Raw genomic sequence first — 17,960 nt, forward strand, 5'->3', positions numbered from 1 at the left:
GATGTGCCGTGCCTTCTCACACAACCAAGTTTAGGGACAACTAACTATTAGCATCAGAAAACACAACCAGAACACGGAAAATTGAACTTTTCGGAAGTCCGTTAACAACAAATTCTTCAGCCCGACCGGTAAGGGGCGAAACCGGCGTCTCGTGAGGGGTTGCACAGGAGGACTCCGGTCGGATGGACCCAGGCGCAGAATCCAGACGCACAGGTTCCAAACGCAGGATTGGACCTAGCGAGCGACCGAGCAACCCACCAGGTGAGCGGCTGCTGAGGAGACAGTGGGGAGGCGGTGCTGCGTGTTGACTGCAGTTGCCTGTCTGCGGGCGAGCGGACAGGCAAGGGAGTGGGCAGTTGGACCAGGGCCCAGGGTCCCCTCGCAAGCAGCAGTAGAGGGCGCCGCCATTTCCCCGCTCTGACCACGCCCCCACATACAGCGTCACAACCCAGCGACCTGGGAGTCCAAGGCGCCGCTTCTCACATTTAAAGGGCCAGAACAGACCAAAAATGTCGCAGGAAGACCTCAAAGCCCCAGAGATAAATCTAAGCGACGAAGAAATAGCAAAACTCTCAGACGCACAGTTTAAAACACTGGTCATCAGGATACTCACAGATCTGGTTGATTATAGCCACAAATTAGAGAAACATATGAAGGCTAAACTAAGGGAAATGAATGGAATTCCACAGGAAACCCATAGAGATGAAAAGGGAAACTGGGACTCAAATCAATGGAGTGGACCAGAAGAAACCAAATAATGGCCAAACAGAAAAGAGTCAAGGAGCAAGAATTCAAAGTAATGAGGAGAGTCTTAGGAACCTCCAGGACATCTTTAAACGCTCCAATATCCGAATTATAGGGGTACCAGAAGGGGGAAAGACACAACCACCATTGGAAAAATTATTTGAACAAAGAATAAAAGAAAATTTCCCCAATCTGGCAAAGGAAATAGACTTCCAAGAAATCCAAGAAGCTCAGAGAGTACCAAAAAAGTTGGACTCAAGAAGAAACACACCAAGGCATATCATAATTACATTAGCCAAAAGTTAAAATGAAGGAGAGAATCCTAGAAGCAGCAAGAGCTAAGGGGACAATCACCTACAAAGGAGTCCCCATCAGACTGTTAGCAGATTTCTCAAAAGAGACCTTACAGGCAAGAAGGGGCTGGAAAGAAATATTCCAAGTCATGAAATCTAAAGACCTACAACCAAGATTGCTCTATCCAGCAAAACTTTCATTTAGAATGGAAGGACAGATAAGGTGCTTCTCAGATAAGATCAAATTCAAGGAGTTCATCATCACCGAGCCCTTATTATATGAAATATTAAAGGGACTTATCTAAGAAAAAGAAGTTAAAGAAACATGAACAGTGAAAGAACAACAAGCTCACAGTTATTAACAACCACACCTAAAACGAAAGCAAACTAAAAGAACAGCTAGATCAGGAGTGGAAACATAGAAATGAAGATCTCAAGGAGGGTTAGCAACAGGGGAGTGGGAGGAGGAGATGGGGGGAGAAGGTACAGAAAATAAGTAGCATAGACAGTAGATAGAAAATAGATGGGGGGGGGCAAGAATAGCATGGGAAATATAGAACCTAAAGGACTTGAGACACATGGACATAAACTAAAGGGGGGTAATGGTGGGAATGGGGGGCAGGGTGGAGGGGAATGAAGGGGGGAATAGAACAACTGTAACAGCATAATCAATTTAAAAAATAAATTAAAAAAAAAAACACAAAAAGCAAATCACACAGAAAAAGGTGAAAGGGATTAAGAAGTACAAACTGCCAGTTATAAAAAACAGTTACAGGGATGTAAAGTACAGCATAGGGAATGGTGTCAGGTGGGTACGAGACGTGTTGGGTAATCACTTTGTAAGGTATCTAAATGTCTAATTGCTATGTTGTACACCTGAAACTAATATAATACTGCATGTCAACTTTAACTGGAAAACAAAGTTTAAAATAATACAAAAAGTGAACCACACTTTAAAACAAACAAATAAAGATAAGCAAAGACAGGCATTTTTTGTATATCTACAGTGCTTTGGTGCAGATGGCTCTGAAAGAGTCTGTAAGCCCAGAAAAGATGTTTTAAGCACATCAGTAAAGAGAGTAAGACATACTCTGAGTTTTAATGTGGTCTACTCCCTGGGCTCATTAAGACACATACTGGAATAGGGCAAAAATACCACAAGTCACCATGGCTCACTCAGGTCAGGCTGTGACAGGGAATGAGGTACAAAAAAACTGCAGCCCCTGTCTTTCCCCCCATCTGCCCTCTGCCACATTGAACCACTGCTTGTATCTCAACTCTAACTATGCTACTATGAGAACTAAGGTGAGTTATTTCATTTCTTTCAACCTTAGCTTGCTCATTTGTTAAAATTAAATAAAAATAAAAGTAAACATCTTGCCAGTTTTGACATGTGCATGACATGGGAGAATATAGGTAAAGCATTCACATATTACCTGGCACATAAATGTTCACTGAATGGTAGCTTTTCTACTAACATATAAATGAAGTGCTCATGTTGCTGTGGAGGTAAGTTATGTTTTTTGTTTATGTGTATCTAACAGATAATTGGGTCTGTTCCCAGGTAAAATAGTTGAGTAGTAGCAGATCAGCTGAAGAAAACTGGCTACCAGAGGTCACTAACCAATATGGTATCAAGCAGAAAGCATGGCTGACTTTGGTGATCTATAGTCCCACTCAGGGTCCTCTACACAAGATAGCTGCTCCTTGCTGGTTCAAAACCTATTCATCAGTTGCTTTGCTTTATTCAAAAAATATAGTAGTGTCCACAGTATACGAAAATACCACAGTGTACTCCAAGGCCACAGATATAGCAATGACTACAGTGGACTCTAATGACAAGCCTATGGTGTGCCTCAAGTGCACAGATACAGGAGCACCCACAATTCACTTCAAGGGCATAGACATGAATCAGATTAGGTCCCTATCTTGGTGATCCTGTTATACCCAGCTAGGAAAATTACAGCTAGGGCATTACCCAACCCTAAATCTGCAGTTCCTGGAACAGGGTAATGAACAAACATCCGGGAACAATTGGGTTTAAAATTCTAGCCAAATAAGGTAACTAACCCCGGCCCGCCAGAAAGTGCCTGCCAGCAGCAGCACCCACCAATCAGGGACCCTCGCCGTTTTTAAATAAGCCAATAGCTAACCGCCACCTCTGCTTCTGTATGCCTTTGCTTGCTTGCTAGAAAATATAAATACCCAGTAGTCTGTAAGCCAGGCGCGACTTCCATTTTGTAGCTCTGAGTAGCTACGTGACTCCGGTCACAGTTGGGGAAGTTCGCCCCTGCGCAGGAAAATCTTTGGCCATTAAAATTTTTATCAATTCGGTTCCGGACTCCGAGAGTGTGTATTTACCCGCCGATTGTCTACAACAATCCCTAATCCTTGTAGTAGTGTAGGTGTGCATGTACAAAGAAATAATAAAATTCAACATGAAAACTCCCTTAGTGAGAGGTACACATTTAATACTTAGGAAACAAATTTCCTAAGAACATTACCACTGAGGCTTCACAGAAAAAGGGAAATGTGAGTTAGTCTCATTAATAAATAAGAGTACACTTTTAAAGATGAGAGGAGGTAGAAGCCACTGCAAGGCTGGGCAGTGTCACCAAAGCATCTAAGCATAACGTGCTTGTAATATTGAGGTAGTTAAGTTCTAACATGATAATAATGGTCAACATTGATTAACACTAAGATGTGTCAAACATTCTCTCAGATGCTCCTTACAACAACTCTCTGAGAAAGCTAGTGTATTATTCCTGTTTCACAGATGGAAAAGTGGAGGTTTGGGGAACTTATCGTATTTCGCCATGTGTAATGCATACTTTTTTGCATAAATTTTTGAGAGAAAAATTAATGATGTGTATTACTACTACAAGGGCAGTACTAATTCCATATCTATATAAATGCTTTTAATTCTTTTATTTATGCTTATGTGTTAAAAGTGTAACAATAATGATATCCACATGCAAAATAATGCCCTGGAATAAGAGAATCAGTTTTATTTCTAAACATAAAGAAATAATTGAAGTAAACAATTAAAATAGAAGATTTTTTTTCTTGAAAGTTTGGGCCAAAAACATGAATGCACATTATACACAGGAGCACATTATGCATGGTGAAATACCGTAAGTAGCTTGCCTATAGTGGAACAAGTTGTATGTGAGAAAACCTGCACTGGAATTCAGGTTTCATGTCATTCTTCAAGGGAGCAAAGCTGGAAAAGCAGGTTGTAAAAGGCCTCCCGTGATATGCTTCGGAGTGTGACCATACCCTGAGTTAGTCTGTGGTTTTCAAACTTTGAGACACAAAAAAATTTGTTCAAAGAAAATAAAAGAAACTTAAATCAAAATATGTGAACCTGATGTTAAACAAAGCCAGGAGGGACACGAAGGTCTGAAGAATCTTTATGTCTGCAAGGAAGACAGTTCTACAAACAGTTGGCAATTGAGAATTGAGTTAGTATAGTTTGTGGTTTTTAAAGAAATGGATCACCAGATAGATGGGGAAGAAACTGAAATTAGTAAAATCCTAGAAAGCTCCTGTCATGGTCTGGGTGAGGGGGTAACCAAGGAGGCAGACTTCTTTAGGACTTGGTGCTTGGCTGAATCTGAGGGTGAGAGAAGGAATCAGGGTGACTATAAAATTTCTAGTTTAGAAAATTAGAATAATGTGAGATTGAGACAGGGTAGTAAGAAGCTAGGAAAATTCCTAGGCAAGTGAAACAGGAAAATAGACTGACAGCTGAAAACAATGACCCAGCAATTTTCAGCCAGATACAAAAGGTCCCCTCCCTATAGATAACATCTTGGCCCCAGTGGTTATCTCAGCTCCAGGCCCAGCAAAGCAGCAAAACCCGGTGTACAACACCAGGACCAACTGCAGTGACTAATGACCCCCTGCCCTGGCACTGACCAATCAGTAAAAACCACAACACTAAAAGGACACACCTGAGAAACTGATGAATATTCTGCTGAAACAACCTGCAAGAGAGAAAGAAAAGGCTCAAGACAAAGGGCCCAGCTGTACCATTTTGTTCTTCCCTCTCTCCTTCCCCCACAGGCACACAGCTCTTAAACTCTAACACAATGTGTTGCAGCTGCTAGTCCCAGGCTGATCCCCTGAACCTGCCCCAAGTCCATCTCTTCTCTGCCATCCCAGTGAGCAAAGGCAGCCCGCCTAGGCTCTCTGCTGTTCTTCTTCCACCCTAATGCCTCCCTTGTTTCACGGTCCCCAGCTTCAATAAACATACTCTCATAATCACCTTGACGCATGTGAAATCTTTCCTATACAAAGTCAGGAACCCACACACTACCACTGGCTTTAGGCAGCCCCATTAAGGGCCAGGCCCCCCATCTGGTAACAAGATCTATACATAGTTTAGATAAAGACCCTTAAGGAGTAAGAGGCTTAGCAGTGGGAATGTAACAAAAACAATTGGAAGTGCCTGCAAAACATCCCTGGAATAATGGCCTGAAGGCAGCTGGCTCTGATAGTTTGGGAGAAAAGCTGGAGATATAGCTTAGGGTGTGCTGGGCGTGGTGGAAGCTGAAGAGGTGGGAGCTCTTGAGATTTCTCAGGAGAGCCTCAGGCAACGGTGCTTCCCAGAGAAGCAGCCCAAGGGATGGGCAGGGGAGGAAATGATGCAGGAGTGACACAGAAAGAAGATAGCAGGGAGCCAAAATGGCTTCCAGATAGAAAAAGTGGGTAGTGGGACCCAATGCTGAGGAGAGATGAAATAGCATGAGGTTTGAACAGGGGGCAAAGGATCTGGTGACTAAGATGGGGGTGGCCTTCATGGTAGTGACCTTGGTGGGAGCAGCTACAGTGCCTTCTGTTAAATAAAAAGACCTCTCAGAAACCTACTATTCTTATGAAATGTGGCTAAAATCTCATTTCTGCTCTATTTTCCCTGGGTCACATATTCCACAATACATTCCCCTACTCTAATTGGAAAAAAGCTTTGGAATAAAATATGACTCAATTCAAAGAAACTTATATCGAAATAATATTTTTGTAATGTACTGTTGGTACATAGTATCATAGACAATCTGTGAGGGTATTCTGAATTTCTGCTTCCATGCTTCAAGCATTTTTAAATGTTTAAATCCATTACATGTTTTGCATCCTAAATTGGATTAAAAAGCAATTTTACGTCCTGTCAGTTAGCTTTGCCAAGATATAAAGAAAAGACTGCGTTAGCCTTTGCATAAAATAGTTTCCATTACTCTAACGAGGTCCTGTGAATACTCCATTAGCATATACAATTACAGAATGCTTTCCCCCATAAGCCCCATGAAATTCGAGATTCTAGATTAACACTAGATGAGCTTTTTTTAAATATTAATTTTTAATGGGAATATTACATTCTATATTCTTTCCTCTGTTTTATTATGACTTTCTACACTCCTAGACTTACAACTTAAAAACAAAATCTATTAGGGGGTCTTCAGCTCAACATCCTGTCAAGTCCAGGCTTCCCTGTGATAAAATTAGCTTCAGGAAAATGGTAAGTCCCTTACCCAAGCACTACAGGGAAGGGGACTCCTGAGGTCCACTGCACCTCCTGTTCCCCCCAGGAGGAAGAGCCCATGGTTTAACAGTGCTGGGATTTTAGGTAAGATGGAGATGAAAGCTTTCTCCCATTGGTGCTGGAGACTTTTCTTGATTTTTCTCCCTTAACAGCTGTACCTACAATACCCAGGCATCCTAGGCAACTAGGGCTCCCTCCACTCCCTCCTGCTGCTCAGAATGAGTGTGGGTCTTCCTGTTCTATGGGTGGGACCTCAAAAGCTTGGGATTGGCCTGTGGTAGTGGCGATGGCTCCTGTTCCTTTCTAAACTCAATGCAGAGGTGCCTTGGGGTTTCTGGGCTACCTGCTTTCTCATCCCAGTTTCAGCCAGACCAGTTCTACTTTTACTTACTTTGTTCATTAAGGTTCTATATAAGATTATATTAGGAGGAAAAAAATGTTTATTTCTCTAACAAATAATAATAAAGCATTATTGGTCAGTGGCTTTTGTTTCTATGGCAATGCTGTTTCATCTCTCCTCTGCACTGGGTCCCACTGACCACTTTTCCTACTTGAAGCAATGTTGGCTCCCTGCTACCTTCTCTCTGTGTCATTCCTGCATCTCTGAGCATTCTGCTCCTGCATCCCTGGATGACTATGCTAAAACAATATAGCATGGGGAAAAGTAAGTTTACAGTTATAAGTATGTGAAACATTATTATATTATGTTCCATACAAACAACTGTAAACCTACCTTCGTGCCACCGTGTTTAAGCCAGAGATTGGAAATGGATAACTTTAATCAGCCACAAAAAAGAACTTCCCAAATACAAACGGAGAATTCCTGATGACAACTGCTGCCAGTACATGTTAGAGACTCCCCTCAAATCTGCAGGCCTGAAGGGACTTTGTAAGTACTCAAGGCCAACAGCATAACAGTGCCACTGTTACACTCTCTGGTTGACCTAATCAGACTTGGGTGGCCCAAGAAGTACCAATTAATGCATGTTTCTAACTAGCCTCTATTTAGTGCAGAAATAGAGCTGAAGGTGTAAGGGAAGAGAAGATGAAGGGGCCAACATGATTTGAGCACCTACTATGTACTGGATGAATTACACAATGTAATTCCACTTACTTTTCATTAGCCCTAGGAAACCTTTATTTTTATCCCCATTTTATTGAAAAGGATATTAGCAAGGAGCCAAACAACTCCTCCTTCCCACAGTTCCCTCTGGCACATACACAGGAAGTAGTGGGACTCCTTTCCTCACATACTTCAGAACCTTTTCAGTAACAGTTCACAGGTCTGCCTGCCATTATCTTGCTCCTCTTGCTCCAACATTAAAATTAGTATGTTTTCCGATAATAGGTAGTCTACATAATTGCTTACTAGTAGTAGCTAAAAAAATACAAAGTAAAAAAATAGAATTCAATTTTATAACTAATCAAAGCATATATGCATTTTATTTTTCTTCTCTTTTTTAAATACTTATTTTTTATCAAATTTATTGAGGTGATATTGGTTAATAAAATTATGTTTCTACACTACATCACCTGCATATTTTTCTGTGTGTTCACCACTCAAAGTGAAGTCTCCTTCCATCACCATTTATCCTTTTACCCTTTTCCCTCTCTTCCACCCACCCTTCCCTTTGGCAATCACCATACTATTGTCTGTATTCTAGTCTTTATCTTCTTTGCTTAATCCCTTCACCCTTCTTCCACATCCCCCAACACTCACCCCTAGGACAGCTGTCAGTCTGTTCTCTCTATCCAAGAGTCTATCTCCACTTTGTTAGTTTATTTTGTTCATTTGGTTCCATATATAGTGAAATCTTGTGCCTCTTGCCTTTCTCTGACTTATTTCACTTATCATAATGTCTTGAGGTCCACATACATATATTGTTGCAAAGTATTGTTCCTACTTTTTTATGGCCAAGTAGTATTTCATTGTGTAAATGTGCCACTGCTTGCTTTTTTTGTTGTTGTTTTTTTAGAAAATTATTTTCATTGCTTGCTTTTATATCCACTCATTTACAGGTGGACACTTGGGCTGCTTCCAAATCCTGGCTACTACTATAAATAGTGCTTCGGTGACTGTAGGGTGCATATATTCTTTCCAATTAGTGTTTCAGTTTCTTCAGATAAATTTCCAGAAGTGGAGGAGGCAGTCCCATTTCTATTTTGAGGGAACTCCATACTGCCTTCCACAGTGGCTACACCCATCTGCCTTCCCACCATAGCACATGAGAGTTCCCTTTTCTCCATATCCTAACCAACACTTGATGTTTGTAATACTTATTGATGATAGCCATTCTGAGGTGTGAGATGATATTTCATTATGGTTTAAATTTGCATTTTAATTGTATTTGCAATGTCACTGATGAATAGTAATGTTGAATATCCTTTCATAGGTCTATTGACCATCAGTGTGTCCTCTTTGGAGAAGCATCTATTCAGATCCTTTACCCATTTTGTAATTGGATTGTTTTTTCAGTGATGAGTTTTATAAATTCCCTGTAAATTTTGGATATTGAGCCTTTATTAGATGTGCAGGCAAATATGATCTCTAATTCAGGGGTTTGTCTTCTTGTTTTGTTGATGGTTTCCTCTGCCATGCAAAAACTTTTTAGTTTGATGTAGTCCCATTTGTTTATGTTTTTGTTTTTTACCCTTGACCAAGACATAGATCAGAAAAAATATTGCTACAAGAAATGTCCATGATTTTAGTGCCTATGTTTTCTTAGTGCCTATGCCTAAGATTTTTATGGTTTCAAGTCTGACATTAAGGTCTTACATCAATTTTTACTGTATTCATGTGTATGGTGTAAGAAGGTGGTCTAGTTTCACTTTTTTGCCCATATTTATCCAACTTTCCCAACACCATTTATTGAATAGAGTATCTTTACCACATTGTACATTTTTGCCTCCTTTGTCAAAAAAGTAACAGAATATAAAGGTACAGGTTTATTCTGGGGCTTTCTATTCTATCCCATTAATATGTCTGTTTTATAGTAATCTAAATAGCAAGTACCATCCTATTTAGATTACTATGGCCTTTGTAGTATAGTTTGATACAGGTAGTGTGATTTCTCCAACTTTATTATTCAGGATCTTTTGTGGTTCCATATAAATTTTTGGAATATTTGTTCTAGTCTGTGAAATACACCACTGTCAACTTGATATGAATTGTGTTGAATCTATAGATTGCTTTGAGCAGTATGGACATTTTAATTATGTTAATTCTTCCTATTCATTCATACAGTATATATTTCCACTTATTTGCATCTTCTCAATGTCTTATAATTTTCACAGTTCTGGTCATTTGTACCACTAATTACATTTATTCCTAGGTATTTTTTTTCTTTTTGAAGTAACTGTGAGTGCAACTGTTTTCTCAGTTTCCCTTTCTGATAGTTCATTAGAGGTGTATAAAAATGCATTTTAGCCCTGGCCCTTGTAGCTCAATTGGTGCCTTGAAGTGCCTTGAAGCACTGCTCCATAAGCCAGAACGTCATGGGTTTGATTCCTGGTCAGGGCACAAAGCTAGGATGCAGGTTCAGTCCAAGTGGGGGTGCATACAAGAGGCAGCTGATCAATGTTTCTCTCTCAGATCAGTGTCTGTCTCTATCCCTTCCCTTCTCTCTAAAAGCAATTTAAAAAATGTCCTCTGATGAGGATAAACATTTTTTAAAAAAATGCAACTGATTTCTGGTTATTTATTTTGTATCCCACTACTTTACTGAATGTATTTATCAGTTACAGCAGCATTTTGGTGAAATCTTTATTTAGGGTTCTCTATATACAATAGCTTGTCATCTGCAAATAATGAGTTTTACTTCTTCCTTTACAATTTGGATGCCTTCCATGTCTTCTTCTTGTCTGACTGATATGGGTACGACTTCCAGTACTATGTTGAGTAAGAGTGGGGAAGTAAACATCCCTGACTTGTTCCTGATCTTAAGGGAAATGCTTATAGTTTCTGCCCATTGATTATGATGTTGGCTGTGGGTTTGCCATAGATGGCTTTTTATTAAATTGAGTTATAGTCCCTCTATTCCTACTCTGCTGAGAGTTTTTATGATAAATGCATGCTATATTTTTACAAATGCTTTTTCTGCATCTATTGATATGATCATGTGCTTTTTATTCTTCATTTTATGTTGTGTACCACATTTATTGATTGTGAAATTGTACCAACCTTGCATCCCTGAAATAAATCCCACTTGATCATGGTATATGATCTTTTTAATATATTGCTAGATCCAGTTTGCTAATATGTTGTTGAGAATCTATGTTCATTGGGGATATTGGCCTTTAATTTTCTTTCTTTGTATTGTCTTTGTCTGGCTTTGAAATTAGGATAATGCTGGCCTCGCAAAATGGTGTTGTGGGTATTCCCTCCTCTTGAATTTTTTGGAATAGTTTGAGAAAGAGAAGTTCTTTAGTTTTTTTTTTTTGACTGTTTGGTAAAGTTCAGCTGTAAAGCCATTTCATCCAGAAATTTTGTTTACTGATATTTAAAAAAAATTATGGCTTCAATTTCATTAGTTGTAATATATTTATTCAGATTATCTTATTCTTTCTGATTCAGTTTTGGAAGATTATGTTTCTAGGAATGTATCCATCTCTTCCATACTGTCCAATTTGTTGGCATGTACTTAGTTGTGATATTTAATTACAATCTTTTGTATTTCTGTGGTGTTGGTACTTCTCCTCTTTCATTTCTGATTTTATTTATTTGGGTCCTCTGTCTCTTTTTCTTGGTGAATCTGGTTAAAGGTTTGTCAATCTTCTTTATCTATTCAAAGAATGAACTCTTGGTTTAATTGATTTTAAATTGTTTTTTAAAAGGCTATTTTGTTTATTTCTACTCCGATCTTTATAATTTCATTCCCTCTCTTCACTTTTAGGCTTTGTTTGTTGTTCTTTTTCCATTTTCTTTAAGTGCAAAGTTAGAATGTTTATTTGAGATTTTTCTTGTTTCAGAGGTAGGCCTTGAATGCAATGAATTTCCCTCTTAGGACTGCTTTCACTGCATTCCATAGATTTTGGGTTATTGTGTTCTCATTTTCATTTGTGTCAAAGTCTTTTGATTTTTCCCTTGATCTCAGTGTTAATCCATTCATTGTTTAGTAACATGTTATTTAGCCTCCATGTCTTGTGTAGTTCCCTCCCCCCCTTTTTTTTTGGTGATTTATTTCTAGTTTTGTACCCTTAAGGTCAGGAAAGATGCTTGATATGATTTCAATCTTCTTAAATTTATAGAGACTTGTTTTGTGTCCTAATATTCTAGAAAATGTTACATGTGCACTTGAAAATAATGTATATTGTGCAGCTTTGGGATGAAATGCTCTGAAGATATCAATTAAATACATCTGATCTGGTGTGTCATTTAAGCCCACTATTTCTTTGTTGGTTTTCTGTCTGGAAGATCTATCCATTGATGTCAATGACTGTATTAATGTTGGTCTCTCCCTTTGTGTCCTTCAAGATTTGCTTTACATATTTAGGTAGTCCTATGGTGGGTACATAAATGTTAACAAGAGTTATAATTTCTTGTTGGATCACTCCCCCTTTATCATTATGTAATGTTTTTCTTTGTCTCTTACTATAGCCTTTGTTTCACAATCTATTTTGTTAGATAAGCATTGCACCCCAGCCATTTATTTCCATTTGCATGAAATATCTTTTTCCATCCCTCTACTTTTAGTCATTGTGTATCTTTCATTCTGATGTAGACAGCATATAAATGGGGCTTGTTTTCTTGTTTAGTCAGCTACTCTTGTATTTTGATTGGAACATTTAGACCATTTACATTAAAGTGATTATTGGTAGGTACGTATTTATTGCCACTTATCCTTTTAATTATGTTACTGGGTTTTTTTTCTTCTACTTCCTAAAGCAGGCTCTTTAACATTCCTTGTAATAATGGTTTGGTGCTAGCAAACTCCTTTAGCTTTTTCTTGTTTGGGAAGCTCTTTATATCTCCTTCAATTTTAAAGGATGGCCTTGCTGGGTAAAGTAGTCTTGGTAGTAGGTTCTTGCTTTCCATCACTTTAAATATTTCATGTCAATACCTTCTGCTCTGAAATGTTTCTGTTGAGAAATCAGCTGACAATCTCATAAAAAATCCCTTGTAGGTAACTGTCTTTCTCTTTTTGCCTTTAAAATTATGTTTGTTTTAACCTTTGCCATTTTCATTATGATGTGTCTTGGTGTGGGAATCTTTGGGTTCATCTTGTTTGGGACTATACTTTCAGGGCTTGTGTGGTTTTCTTTTCTTCACCAGCAGTTTTAAGTTATTATTTCTTCAAATAGGTTCTCAATCCCTTACTCTCTTTCTTTTCCTTCTAGTACTCCTATGATGCAAATGCTGTTATGCTCCATGTTGTGCCAAAGGTCCCTTAAAACAGCAGTCGTCAACCTTTTTTGGCACCAGGGATCAGTTTCATGGAGGTAAGGAAAGGAGACAGGAGGCAGAGCTCATACAGTCAGGTGGTAGTGCATGTATGCATGTGAGTGAAGCTCCGCTCAACCTCCTGCTGTGTGGCCCAGTTCCTAACAGGACCCCTAACAGTGGTTGGGGACCCCTGACTTAAATATGTTTTAAATTCTTTTTTCTTTTGTTGCCTGATTGGGTGTTTTTTTCCTACCTTGTCTTCCAAATCACTGATTTAATCTGCTGCTTCATCCAACCTACTGTTTATTCCTTCTAGTGTGTTCTTCTTTTTATTTTTAATCCTCAATCAAGAATATATTTTGTTGATTTTAGAGAGAGAGGAAGGGGGAGAGAGAGAGACCAATATTGGTGTGAGACAAAAAACATCAATTAGTTGCCTACCATATGTGCCCTGACCAGATATTGAACCTGCAATCTTTTGGCGTATAGGATAACGCTCCAACCAACTGAGCCATCTGGTCAGGGCCAGTGTATTACTGATATTAGATATCGTATTCTTCATTTTGATTGGTCCTTTAAAAATTTTTTTCTATGACCTTCTTTGTGCTGTTGGAGTTCTAAGTTCCTTGATCTTCCTTATAACTGTTACTTTAAAATCTGTATCTGACAAATTGCTTGCCTCCATTTCATTGAGCTCTTTTTCTGGAGATTTTCTCCTACTCTCTCTTTTGAGGGCTGTTATTTTGTCTCCCCCATTTTGGCTGCACCTTTGTGTTTGTTTCTATGTATTAGATGGATCTGCGATGACTGTCAGTCTTCATGGCATGGCCTTTCACAGTAAGTTTCCTATGGGACCTAGTGACTCAGTCTCCTTAATTACCTGTTTGGGTGCTAGGAATGTCCCTTTCGTGGGTTATGTGGGCCCTCCTATTATAACTGAATCTTGATTGTTATTGGCCTGTTTGTTCATGGGATCAAACTACAGACTGGCTGACTGTGAGGCTTAACCCCGACCACATCATGTAAGCTGCTGTGCGGGTGCTGACCACACAAAGAGGAACTTGCCTCAGCGTGGTTCCTGCCAAGATCTCCCTTTGGATATGCTGTCTATGAAGCTTATTAGATCCAGCTCTGATGTTGTGTAAAGCTGGCTACTATGTGTGTTGCTTTAGGGTCTCCGACAGGGGAATCTTATGTAGGCTAATGTCAGACGTTGTTTGTGCCCGGCCCTCAACAACCTGTTTGGAGCTAAAAGTGATCCATAGTTTGTGGCTGACTGTGCTGGGCTTGGGTGCACACCAGAAGGACCAAACTGCACACCAAGGCCTGGTTTTTCTAGCACCAGATGCTGGAGCTGATCAGTAAAAGACCCAAGGCACCTCAATATCTGCTTCTACCCACTTCCACCTGCTGGCTGCCTATTAGTCTGAGTCACTGAAAGAGCCACTTGCATGGTTAAAAGGATGGGGCTAGTGGATTTCCTATATGGAGGAGTTGCTGGTCAGGCTTCAGGGTAGGTGGCTGTGGTCCCTATTCCAGAGCTACAGACTCAATCTTTCCCAGATTTTTTCATCACACTTGGCAGGGCAGAGCCACTAGGAATTGGGTGGGTGGGCTTTCCAGTGCCTGGAGGTTGGGTCTGCTGGAAGTTGGGAGGCCAGTTCTATCAGTTCTTCCAGGAGGAGAAAGCACCAGTCTGGTTCACAGGAAATGGGGCAAATGGCCCCATCCCAAAGCCAGATCACTCAGTCACTGACACCCCTAGTCCATCCTGGCCAAGGCAGATAACTCCTCAGTAAGAGCTTAGCTCTGCAAGGTGGGCAACAGAATTCCAGAGAGTGGGGCAACTGCTTTCCCCCAGGCTGATGCCACATGGAGGGGAGTCCTCCCCTCAAGAAAGACAGTGTATGTGGCATGGGGGAATAACTCAGTACATGGATCCTGGTAGCTGTCCCCACAGATCCCTTCCCAGAGCCACGAACCCCAGACTCTCCTCAGGCAACTCTTGTCTGTTCTGTCCTCCCTCCACCAGAGCACAGGGTGAGTGACTATAAACAAAATTATGTGTACTTGGCTTTTAAGAGGGTGCTGATGTCTCCAGCGCGGTCACTCTCTCCCTAGTGGAGAGAAACCTCACTGCTTTTCACAGCTGGATATTATGTGGGTGCCTCTTCCTGGTTCTTATTCTCTCGCTGGGAAGCGCAGCATGAAGTTTGGACCCCATGCTTCTAGGGGTAACCCCTGCAGCTGAGATATACTTCTAGAACCCCAGTCACCATTCACGGGAGTGGCACCAGCCCTTTTTTTGTATCTCTACCCTTCCTACCAGTCTAAATGTGGCTTCTTTTGTAAACCCTTGGTTATAAGACTTGTCTTCAGCTAGTCTTTAGTTGGTTATTTAGGATGATTATTCTTTAATTTAGTTGTAATTCCAGTTTGGTCCTGGGAGGAGGTGAGTGGAGCTTCCACTCACTCCACTGCCAAATTCAAATATATCTTTTCTTCTGTCTGTTTTAAATGAACTGCTCAGTGCTGGAGACAATGTGGTGAAATAGTAAAGGAATCACCTCCTGATGGAGTGTAAACTGCTACCATCTTTTTAGGTAAGCAATTTGGCAATAAATATCAAGAGGCCTGAAATGTTCCTATATGTTACTCAGTAATTCCCATTCTGTATATCTCTTCTAAGGAAATAATCCTAAATACCAAAAAATCTTTATGCGCCCAAAAGTTCACTATTGAAGTGGGCCACAACCTGATGTCTGCAATAGAAGGCACAAGAATTAAATCATTCTCTTCAAAAAATGATGCAGAAATATTAGACCTTTATACTACACCATACACAAAAATCAACTCAAAATGTATTAAAGATTTAGATGAAAGACCCAAAACTATAAAGCTTCCAGAAGAAAACATAGGATTAAAAACTTCATGATATTTGTCTTGACAATAATTCGTTGGATATTGCACAAACAATAAAAGCAAAAATGGACAAGTGGAACTATAACAAAATAAAAAGCTTCTGCACAGCTAAAACAATCAACACAGTAAAATAAACAAGAATAAAAAGGCAACCTATGCAATGGGAGAAAACATTTGAAAACTATATGTATATAGTTTATTATACATTATAAACTTCATTATGAGTACAAACTTCATTAAAAAGAGTTGAACAGCCATTTCTCCAAACAATGCACAGATGACCTACAGGTACATGAAAAGATGCTCAACATCACTAATAATAAAATAAATGCAAATCAAAACCACAATGAGATATCACCTCACAAATGTTAGGATGGCCACTACTCCAAAAATAAATAAATAAATAAATAAATACCCAAATCAAATATAGCAAATACTAGCAAGGAAGTAGAGAAACTAGAACTTCTGTGAACTGTAAAATGATGCAGCCACTATGGAAAGCAGTATGGAGTTTCCTCAAAAAAAATAATAATTGTACTACCATATAACCCAGCAATCCAACCTCCAGGTATTCATCTAAAAGAACTGAAAAAAGGATCTTGAAGAGATATATGCAGTTTCATGTTCTTTTCAGCATTATTTGTAATACCTAAGAAGTGTAAACAACTTAAATTTCCATCAATAAATTAATGGATAAAGAAAAGGTGATATATATACACACATACAATTGAATATTAATGTACCCTGGCCGAGTGGCTTAGTTGGTTACAGCATTGTCCCATACACTGAAGAGTTGCAGATTCAGTCCCTGGTTGGGGCATGTATGGAGGCAACTGATTGATGTCTGTCTCTCCGTCTCTCCCTCTCAAAATCAATAAACATATCCTTGAAAGACGTTTAAAAAAATAAAATCCTGTCCAATGCTGTGACAGGAATGAACATGGAATACATTATGCTAAGTGAAAAAAGCCAGTCACAGAAGGACCAATACTGCACGATCTCACCTATATGAGGTATCTAAAGTAACCAAACTCACAGAAGCAAAAAGTAGAATGGTGGTTACCAGGAAAGAGGTGGGGGATAAATGGAGAGTTGCTGTTCAATAATGTACAGTTTCAATTAAGCAAGAGGAAAAGGTTCTAGAGATCTACTGTATGGCAAAGTGTGTATAGTTAACGACACTGTACTGTATACTTAAAAATTGATTAAAATGGTAGATTTTATAATGTGTTTTTTATAATATAAACATAAGAAAGTAAGTCATCTAGAAAATAGTTAACTGAGAATATTTTAAAGGCATATGGCTAAAAGACTTGAACTTTAATGTTAAGTTAGAGGAGAACCTTTGTTAAGGAGGATCTGATGATCTTTCCCAAGAAAGAATAGATATACTACTCCCAATATCCATCCACAAAGTCCAAGTTAAGAGCCCCATGTTTTTAAAAAACATAAATATGCTGTTACCATGATTCCTAAGAATTAAAAATGTGTAAAAGAAAAGGCTAGAAGGAAATATGACTATATGATAGGATTATGAAGGATTTCTTTATACTTTTCTCTAATAGAAAAAAGAATTTATTTTTACAATATCAGCACAGAGAAAAAAAAACCTAATACTAGGAGTAATAAACCAATAATTTGGTCTTTTTTGGGGAAATACCTCAGTAAATGAAAATTTATCTTTTGTGCCCTGAAAGGGTTAATGTAATATCCTCTAAACCAAAAATATGTATCTCCACAGGGACAGCCTTGCAATGTAGATATAGTACTCTAAGAGTATACACTCAGATACTCAGATATATGTAGAGTGATGAATCACTGAGAGAAATGTGCCTTCCCTCATGTAAATCTGAACATTGACAATGAAGAGCAGGGTGGGTGGGGAAGCATATTTTCAGGGAAAGCAGGGGGAAAAAATCTACAGCTAAAAATCCTATAAACTATAGCAATATATAGATGAAGCTATAGAACAGAAATGAGTATAGCACGACTTTCATTTACCTAGCATCACATGAATGAAATATAAAAAAATGGAGAATATTCCCTTTAAATTCAAAGCTTCTACTTTAATCTCATTAAA

At 39.1% G+C, this 17,960-nt stretch overlaps 1 protein-coding gene across 9 annotated transcripts in view; it reads right to left on the minus strand.

The window, feature by feature from the left end:
- Positions 1-17,960, minus strand: part of ST7 (suppression of tumorigenicity 7) — a 307,476-nt gene that overhangs the window by 26,507 nt on the left and 263,009 nt on the right. For 5 of the 9 annotated variants that reach the window (XM_053662963.1, XM_053662967.1, XM_053662970.1 and 2 more), the window contains one exon: positions 4,994-5,026. The exons of the other annotated variants lie outside the window; for them this stretch is intronic. In XM_053662963.1, coding sequence (XP_053518938.1) covers positions 4,994-5,026 — 33 coding nt within the window. The remainder of the gene's footprint in view (positions 1-4,993; positions 5,027-17,960) is intronic. 9 annotated transcript variants of the gene reach the window in all.

Source organism: Artibeus jamaicensis, unplaced genomic scaffold (genome assembly GCF_021234435.1).
Source record: "Artibeus jamaicensis isolate MK-2021 breed Jamaican fruit bat unplaced genomic scaffold, CSHL_Jam_final contig_311, whole genome shotgun sequence".
Lineage (NCBI taxonomy): Eukaryota > Metazoa > Chordata > Mammalia > Chiroptera > Phyllostomidae > Artibeus > Artibeus jamaicensis.